The sequence below is a fragment of the Bidens hawaiensis genome, unplaced genomic scaffold, assembly GCF_021521415.1.
Source record: "Bidens hawaiensis isolate Kalapana, Puna unplaced genomic scaffold, B.hawaiensis_p1.1 tig00011733_1, whole genome shotgun sequence".
In the NCBI taxonomy this organism is placed as follows: Eukaryota; Viridiplantae; Streptophyta; class Magnoliopsida; order Asterales; family Asteraceae; genus Bidens; species Bidens hawaiensis.
In genome coordinates, this window is record NW_027491929.1 from 254,208 (window position 1) to 264,218 (window position 10,011).

Sequence of the window (10,011 nt, forward strand, 5' to 3'; positions counted from 1 at the left end):
CCTATATCTGGTTCGGTGTTGCTTCGCTGAGAGTTGCGTAATTAACATATGATGTATTGTATGGATGTAATCAGGTAGTATTAATTAGGAGGGCAAACGAGTCGAGCTACTCGTGAGCTACTTGAGATCGGCTCTTGAAAAAGCTCAGTCGAACCGAGTTTAAATGAGCTCGAGCCTAAAAGTAAGCTCATTTATTAAACGAATCCGAGCCGAGGTTCACTTATCGAGCTCGAGCCAGCTCACGAGCCTAACATTTATATAATCCTACTCTTTTAATAAAAGAAAATAATTGTGGCACGTGTCGCTTTATGGTTAAACCTCATAATTCTTTCCTCTCATTAACTAAGATCTTAATTGACACTAATATATGTCATAGATCTATAATTATTTATTTTTCTTTTACACTCTATTTTTGTTATATCTGTACATTTATTTTTATAAAAATGTACAAATATAAATAGATTGTAGAGCCTGACATTTATATAATCCTACTCTTTTAATAAAAAATAATTGTGTCACATGTCGCTTTGCGGTTAAACCTAACAATTCTTTTCCCTTATAAACTAAGATCTTAATTGACACTAATATATGTTATAGATCAATAATTATTAACTTTTCTTTTACACTCTATTTATATTATATCTATGCATTTTTATAAAAATAAATACCATCATATTATATTACTATATATTCCAAAATATACTTAGTGAAATAAAAAATCAACAACAAATCATGTTCGTTAAAGATTGAAAATAATATAATTTTAAATATTATCGTTGACATATTATATACTATGTATATTGCTGAAGATTATAAAGTAAAACAAAACTTGAATATGCTTTTATTTTACGAAGCAATTTTTTAATCATTAAATTGTAAATATAAGCTTAAAAGTCGATCCATTTTTTTAAAATCCATTTATCATGATTATTATTATTATTATTTTGTAAATTTTCATATAAATATATGCTTTAAATCTATTTATTTATTTTCGGTTTAGTAAACAATATATATGTTAAAATGTAAAGATAGTATATACCAATCATTTTAATATATAATAAAGCTTATTATATTTAATTTCTTAATTTCTTTTATCAATGATTGTTTCAGGTTTATTTTGGAACTTAAACTTGATTGTTACGGATCAAAAGTCGGTAACTAGATTGTTTTGGTATAAGTTAACTACATTTGGCTTAAAATTTGTTAAGAGTAAAAAATGGATAATTTGAGTATTTTTAAAAGTTTGATAATGCGAATAGATTTATCGTCAAATTTGTTACAAGCTCAAAGTGTTGGCTTGAAAATGTCAAACGAATGAAAGTTAGGATTTTAAACATAATTCAGGTTTCAAATTTATTTTCAATGCTATTTTTGAAAATAATCAGAAGGTTCAGGATTTGGCAACTTGACTATTTTTCCAGCAACTATTAAAATATAAGAAAAGATGACGGAAGCTTCTGACATGCCACCCCTAGGCCTATCAATGCTTCTAAATTTTATCAAATTTGAAGCATTTTTGTCAACATTAACTTTTCATTCGATGGTGATCAGAATGTTGTATGGAAAGTATGTCATTCAAAACTATTCTCAAATGAAGCAAAAAAAGTCACACGATTAAATAGGTTATCATGTTATTTTTTATGTTATCATTATGACATATTTGAGAAGCCACCTCAAACTTATCAAAATATTTTTATGGTGTTGCTCAGAAAAAACATAGTTTTTTAAGAGCATTCGTCGTTACAATTTAATATTCTCCTTTCCTTTTATGGGCGCTAAATTGATAAATATATCAAGAAAGGTTCGCTCCAAATATAGTTAGCCTGAGTGGTCAGAACTATTATTGTATGAGAAATCTTCTTCACGAAATTGGTTCATAACAAAATTTATCATATCTAATTTCTTGGTTTTTTTTATCAAGGATTGTTTCAGACTTATTGTGAAACTTAAACTTGATTGTTATAAGTCAAAAGCTGGTAAATAGATTCTTTGTTACAAGTTAACAACATTTTGCTCAAAAGTTGTTAAGGGTCAAAAGGGGGTCAAAATTGGTTCACAACCAAAATTCTTTCAATTATACATATATGATAGCGAGAATGAAATTTCCAATATAAGGAGCTCGGGTATGTTTTTGCACGTGCATTTTTTTTATTAAGTTTATTTTTTTTGAAAAAAAACATTTTGTGACATAAATAAAATCAATTTATGTATGATGTCATAGATATAAGCATAGATATAATACATATTTTCATATATTTGATGCAATTATTTGTTTTATTTACAACTTTATAATTTAGATCATATCGTGTGTTACACGGACTTTAAAGCTAGTTTTTTTATATTTAAATATATATAGTTACTAATTAGTATATATTATTATGAAAAAAAATAACTAAAAATATATATATTATGTTATATATGAAATTATAATTGAAAAATTATTTTAGAAAATAATTATAAATATATAAAACTTTATTAATAAATAGTAAACAAGTCAACTCTTGCCAAACTCGAGCTTTAAAGATGAAGATAGAAACGAGCGGAGCTCAAACTCGAACTATGTATAAATTAAATAAGTCGATTGGCTCAAGCCTAGTTGAGCTTGAGCTCATTAGCATGGGTGGAGTTTTGTTGAAATGTATTTTTAAGATAATGACTATAACTTAATCTTATATCCTTTGTTAGATGTCGTCCACTAACACCCGACTTGGCTGTCTCTATTCCTCAAGAGGCAGTCATTTATGCACAAATTAAATAGTTGTGAAGCCATAATTTAAAAATTCCCAAAACAATTTAAAAAATATATATCAAAGAATAAATTAATTACCACATCAAATATACACATTACAAATGTAATTTTCTAAAAAAAAATTTAAACTAATTTGTTAGTCAGAATGAATTCATTTCTAACGTATATGACTTTTTGGTCTCAACTAACTTCCTAACAGCTTCCGCTACAAAATTCTCCTCAAACGCCCCACTTGCCATCATCCTCCTTCGCCACCGCCACCGCCACCGCCACCGCCACCGCCGTCGGCCTAATGACTGCCAATTTCGCCCCTTTCATCACGCCACCTGACTCCGGCAACTCCAGCATTGGCATATACCACATCTTTATCGTTACAGCTGGAACTCTGGTCCTATCAAGCTCCCAACCATTGTTGACCTCAGCTCCACCACCTGCTTCTCCGTCATCTGTATATTCCCTTGCTTGCTCCCATCGATGATCTTCACGTCTCGTATAGTTTGATTCGATGATATGATTTGTTTCAACATGTGGTGACGTGCGGAAGAAGCAATCAAGCATGAGATCGTCCAGATGACTCGTTTCTTGAGCTGCTTGTTTGTAAGGTGCGCAGAAGCCGACACGGGCGGTATGGGTTCAACGTCGGTTTTTGGTTTCGGTTCGGATTTATGAAACCCTGTGGCTCCTAAAATCACGCAGCTCTCGAGTTCTTTCCCGAATTCGGCTTTCCATTTCAACAGCGCACCTGAAATCGTCAACCAAAATCAGACCTTAAAGAAATATATTAAAAAAAATCAGATTGTTAAAGAGGCATTAAAAAAATTGTGAATTCGGTTTTCAATTCAGTTTTTAACTTTATTTTAAATTGGGAATTCGGTTTTTGGATACATGATTTTTTGAAATAGGTAATTTGGTTTGTTTAGATATCCGTTGTTAGAAAAAATTTCAAAATATGAATAAACCGATACGAACAAATCGAATAAGCAGACATTCGATGAACACCCCTAGTATTTTTTGGTAGGGGTGTAAACGGATCGAACGGAGATGGACTGGGTCGTTTATTTATATATTAATTTTACTCTATGTATTTATAATTGCTATATGCATATTCAGTATATTTTATTTTAATTACAAATTAATAAATATGAATTAAACAAAAGTTATAAAAACAATAGATTAATTAGGTTAACCCTGATTAAGTTTGGCTCGATTAAAGCTTTTAACCAGCTGATTGTGAGTAGCTCATTAGCGGCTTTGCTCGTTTACAATCTGGATACGCTTGTTTGTTTGTTTACCTGAACTGTTTTCAGGCGAGATATCCCCATCGTGACCGGGAAGTTTCACGGACAAAGACCGGATTTCCATAAAACTCTTAAGTAAATCATTAGGCAATCGAAACATATTATCTTCATCATCATCACAACAATTCGAACACGTCTTCGATTTCCTTGAAACAATACGATGAAACAAAGCATGAATGGGCTTCAAAACGAACCTACCAACGAACCCTTTTGACTTGTTCATATCCCAACTCGAACCCGAAGTCAACTCTGGCCGTGTGTTTCGTGGAGTGATTTCGAGCGAAACATTATGCGTTTGGGCCACGAGATGGCCGAAACGCTTACAAAGAACCGCACAAGCGGATAACGACTTGGCGTCTTCGACCCGGTTAAAGATTTCGAAAACTAGGGCGTCTGGTAACGTGTCGAAAACATCGAGTTGTTGGTGTTCTGAATTGTCTTCGATTCCCATTTGCCGATGAATGTTTCAATGAATTTGAAATGGGTTTTGTTTGAATTGACTGATTGATTGGTTGAATGCTATGAAGATTCATGAGTAGCCACGAGAACAGGCCTCTTGTCTATCTCCAGAGGCATGCGGAACATGTTTCCCGCAACAGTAGGAACAAGAACCTCAAAGAGAGACTTCCCCCCTGCAATAAAGATAAGAAATATAAATACAAGCGAACGTCAGAAAGGAACAAGGATCTAGGAACTTACTATCGTCGTCCCGACAAAAATAGGGTTGCTCGTCCGGGAATGGCCACAAGCGGATCATCCCCACTTGCACTAACGCGGACTCGGGGATCAAACCCATGGGGGTAGGAGTCTCCGTCAGCTTCGCATACCACTCCTCACCGTCTGTGGCAGCAACCGGAAGATTAATAAACTTCTCGGTTAACGAACGGCGGGTCATGACTAGCGGAATGACATCAGCATTAATCCACAAAAACTTATTTTTCCATTCATGAGCACTCCTTGGAGGCTCAGACCCGATCGCCTTCCCCTGGACGGCGAAGCTGAACTAGCTGTCGCGGATCTGAATTTTGTAGATCGCAAGGAAGCGGTCCGCCGTAGGCTCCACCTCAAGAGCCCTACAGCAAAACTCGAAGTGTCGGAGCCTCATTACTCCGAACGGATGCAACTGGGAAATATGAACCCCAGAAACAACCAAGAAATCACCAAGAAACTTGGTGATAGGCAGCTGGAAATTGCCTGTGGTGAAAGACTCACCATACAAAGCAATCTTCCCGGCTGACGGCTGATCAGCCGTAGAACCAGGAGAGGGAAGCTCCGGCTCCCACTCCGGCGCCAACCCATAAAGGTTAACGATGTCCTGGAAATCAGACGGTTTCTTGATGATGCTTATATTTTCCACCAGCCCCTTCGATGAATCCTTCTTGCCCACCTTAGCTTTGCTTCCCTTCTTCTTACCACCAGCCATGGTTGATCGGAAAACTAGAAAGATCAAAGGAAGAAGAAAAACAAAGAGAAGATAGAAAGGTTTGGAGAAAAAAGTTTTTACAAGTAAGTCGGAAACTGAAACGGCCTCTCATATATATACACATCGCAATTAATGTGAAGAGAGAGAAATCCAGCTCACACGCTGAAACCGTCCAATCAGAAGACGACACGTTTGGCGGGAACTGACAAAACAAAATAATTTTGAATCAACCGCCTAAAAACTCGTGCACTAACCTCGAGCACCACTCCTGACATGATCCGGACGGGAGATGTCACATCGCAGACGCCAAAACAGTACTCCAGTATAAAAACAACAGGAATCCAAAGGGTCAGCAGTTACAATCCGCAACAAAGGCCTCAACAAAGTCCATAATTCCACCCCCGACATCACTTTACGGAAGCAACAATGGACTGGGGGGACTTATAGAGGGAGGGTAGCAAAGCTACCCACGGATCCCTTATCCGACCCGCGGATCGTCAGAAAACATCTGCCACCCACGGATCCCTTATCAATTCGCGGATCGTCGAAAGACATCTGCACAAGGCACACGTGGACTGGTAATATCCACAATCCAAGACACGCTTTGTGGATCTCTACCACAACCCGCAGACTGCCACGCGAGCATCCGCAGAAGGAATCCACAAACAATTCAAGGGACTTATCACAAGCATGATTCCCACGTGATATAGAAGAGCAGTTGCAACAAACTATTTCTAGAAGATTCCCTCAATACCCCTTGATAGCGACATCGACCAATGGAAAGAAGACACCTGGACACGTAATGGCCACCCCACGATGTGCACAGATAATGGCTACACCATAAACGGGTCCAGGCTGTCACATCCAGTAAAGGTTTGACACGTGCCCACTCAGGTAGAGAGGGAATAACTCGATAGTGACAACTCCACCAATCACCTTCCCTCCACCTTCGGCTATAAATACGAAGACCATCTCTTCAAGGTATTCATTCACACTCTCAAGCCTCAAGCAATTACATACGGTATCTTACTTTATTCCGATCAAAGTTCGATACTTATTCTCACGCCGGAGGGTGGTTACGGGAAGACCCCCCCCCCCACTCTGTCCTTCCCGTAACGAGACTCAACGGTGTTCTGTTTTGCAGGCATTAGCTTGAATCTGCTCTCATAGCGCTTCAGAATACCCACAGTTGGGGATTCATCATATCAGACTATCCAGTTTGATCTATTGTTTCTTCATTGATCAATGCTTTATCTTCATCATCAGTAATTCATGTCAGCAGTTCTTTTGGCAAAGTCGGTTTGTTGGGGAGAGCATTTCGTTTTAAACACTTACTTTTTGTGAAGAACGAGTGATTTTAGATCATTTTTGTTTGTTTGGTCTTTGGTATATAAGTTCCTTACAGTGAGTTAAGTAACTAAACTACCTTCTCTATATGTGTATCAACACCATGGGGAGCCAAGATCAGATTCAATAGGGGCATATCATTTTGTTTTTTATTTCCATGGATGGAATTTCAACATTTGCATAAAAACATATCCAAAAGCAGGACCAAAGTTGAAGGTACCAGCTATGTCATCCAATTTTCTTTATACTTCACGTGACTAATTAACTCATGAGTGGATTCCTATATGCATCTTTATTTCATATAAAATACACTCCTAGAACAGTAGAATCACGTGTAACAAATTATTAGTGGTTAGAAACCAAATAAGAGTACAAAACAAATAATATTCTGAATTAAAACAATATAAAAGTTGTTGATAGATTAAAAAAGTATAGTGTACACTAAAAAAATGGGCAACATGACACTGGAACAATGCACGTTTACCATTAGTTTGGCTCATACGTGTCAATCTTATCCAAAACTATGGACCAAAGGAACATAATCACACGTTTCTTTTCTTTTTATTTTTTATTTTTATTTTTAGTTTTATGTTGTTTCAAATCTATATATACCACGTTCTTATTTGTTGTTCTTATTTATTGATTTTCCTATATTCTAAAAATAATAAGCCCTTATAGAATTTGTTACTAATAAAATAATTTAAAATTAAAATCATAATAATTATTTAATCTATATAATAAATACATTAAAGATAATCTTTTTGGCTCATATTTCAAAAATTATAAGCCTTTGTAAAATTTGTTACTAATAAAATAAATCAAAATTAAAATCATAATAATCATTTAATTGGATGTGTTTTCTCCTAGACAACCAATTATGGACCTCATACGTTTCATAACCCAAATTTTCATTCATTTCTATCTAACTCACTATTTGCGAATCACACAATTTTCAAATTATGTTATTTGAATATGTATCTTTCCCTCAATTTAACATGCTTCATGTCTACAATGCTATCAAGTTCTTGGCATTTTTTAAGAGTTTAGAATCGACAAATTGGAATCACTAGTTAGACTAATATAAGCAGAAGTTATTGTTTCTTATCTGGAGGTAATCATAATCAGGGCCGTCTCCGAAAATTTAAATACCTTGGCCGAGCCGGAAAAAAAGGCCCATAGCTTTAACGAGTAACGAAATATATAAGCTAATTTTTTTAAACAAGGCTTAATGTTATAACAATAAACATAGAAAAATATATTATTAAAATCAAATACCATAATAATTAACGATTAACCAATGATTCGTGAAACTCTCCTAAGTCATAACATTGAAAAAAAAATAGCTTGGTCCTTGGTGGCTAGCTTGGTCAACTGTGGAGGAGCCTAGTGGTTAACAATGAACCAACAATGGTGATCGGCTGGGTTGGTCGTTGTTCAGCATTCGCAAAGAAGGAAGGAACCAAAGAGAAATTTCAGTCGACCGCTATAATTCTTTTATTTTGCATCAAGTTTTTATTTATTTATTTTTTTTTAGTTTTTAGTTTTAGTTTGGGTCCAATAATTTAAACTTAATTAAATGGATTATGGATAAAAAATAATTTCGGACCCGATAATTATAAGATGGTAAAGAGCAATTTATGTTTTATAAGTTTTATATTTTTAAATGTATATATAAAAAATATAGATACAAAAAATATTGGCCCCTAAAAATTACGTGCCCCGGCCGACGGTCCAACCGACGCCACCCTCCAGCCGGCCTTGATCATAATCTTTCTTCTCTATATACTTATGCATTAATTTTGCCTAAAGTTTTACATTTCTGTTACTACTTATAATGTGTTGATTAATTTTTCCATGTAATATGTAATTTTAAGTAGCATTGTAATATAAAACGTAGTTCTATTAATAATATATGATAATTGTATTGTGTGTCATATTTTGTTTATATTTTCTTAAATTAGTCAAAATCTAATATGTCTATTTCTTTTAGTAAAAAAGTTTGGGCCACTATAACATCATCTCTTCCAAATTACGCTAACATTAATATTAAATATATAAAATAGCCACATTTATTTGGCATAATATATTTATGATGGTTTAAATAGAAATTAGTTTAAAAAAATTTATAATTCCATAAAATGAACTTTTAACACATATTGTTGTGAAACACTAAATTAAATAAAATATATAGGATTAGTTTTTATAGCAAATTAATTATTCGAGGTAAACGATCTAATTTATGAATATTGTTGTATCACGCAAAATTTAAAAAATATATAGTATTATTTTTCATAACAAATTAATTGTTCAAAGTAAAGCGATCTATTTTATAAAAATTCGAAAATGTTTAAGTGAATGAAACATAATAAGGAGCCCTTTTATATAGTTTTTTTTTTTTTGGCAGGTGGTATTATGTTCACTAAAATGAATTATTACTTTTGTGATTATTAAAATGCATTTTTATATGTGAGTTAAGGACAAACATAACATTTATATAAAATAATTTGACATAAATACAAAATTTACAAATTGTTCAAATATATAAGCATATATAGATATACAATTGACACATTCAGAGAAAAAAAGCTTCTGTTTACACTTAAAGAAGACAGCTTCTTATTTTAGTCTGGTTTTGCAATGATCATCAACAAAAGTCTAGGCCAGTCTATAGCAAGAGTTGACATACTTAAATGACCCATTTTACACATGGTCAACTTTATGTAGATTTATCAAGAGTGAAGAGTAGAGACAAATAAAAATAAATACTTATTTTAGATAAGCAACAGAAAGTTGTAAACAAAGCAAAAAATATTGTTTATAAGTAAAAATTTTTAGCTTTTGAAGTTTATGTTTTAAAGTTTAAAATTTGGTTTGTAAACATTCTACTATATAATGTTATTTTTTGTAAGTCCATGTCTTTCAATATTATGTTTTTGTTTGAATATGACTTACAAATTACAATTATAAATTATATTGCTGTCTTAAAATACATATTAAAAAGTGTTGTAGTAAATTATATATACGTTTACTTGGACAATTTTTATATTTCTGCCCGTATAATACACGGGTCAATAACCTAGTATTCTATTAAAAAGTTTATATAATGAGGCCGTTGTAATGGTAAGGAGTATTTTCCGATCAGAATGGTTTCGAGATTTGAATCCTACTGCATGCTAAATAAATTTATGCAAATA

The 10,011-nt window shown here is 33.6% G+C and overlaps 1 protein-coding gene across 1 annotated transcript; it reads right to left on the minus strand.

The window, feature by feature from the left end:
* Nucleotides 1-3,021: 3,021 nt before the first annotated feature.
* Nucleotides 3,022-4,537, minus strand: LOC143538826 (F-box protein At4g18380-like). The gene is made up of 2 exons (XM_077032290.1): nt 4,042-4,537; nt 3,022-3,491 (listed from the first exon to the last, which is right to left on the minus strand). Exons 1-2 carry the CDS (start codon nt 4,496-4,498, stop codon nt 3,121-3,123), a joined length of 828 nt encoding a protein of 275 aa, XP_076888405.1. The 5' UTR covers nt 4,499-4,537; the 3' UTR covers nt 3,022-3,120.
* Between the last annotated feature and the right edge of the window lie 5,474 nt (nt 4,538-10,011).

Coding starts and splice junctions, on each gene's coding strand:
- LOC143538826 (XM_077032290.1), bottom strand. CDS start 4,498: ATGGGAATCGAAGACAATTCAGAACACCAACAACTCGATGTTTTCGAC. Junction 3,492..4,041: donor CTCGCCTGAAAACAGTTCAG/GTAAACAAACAA, acceptor TGACGATTTCAG/GTGCGCTGTTGAAATGGAAA.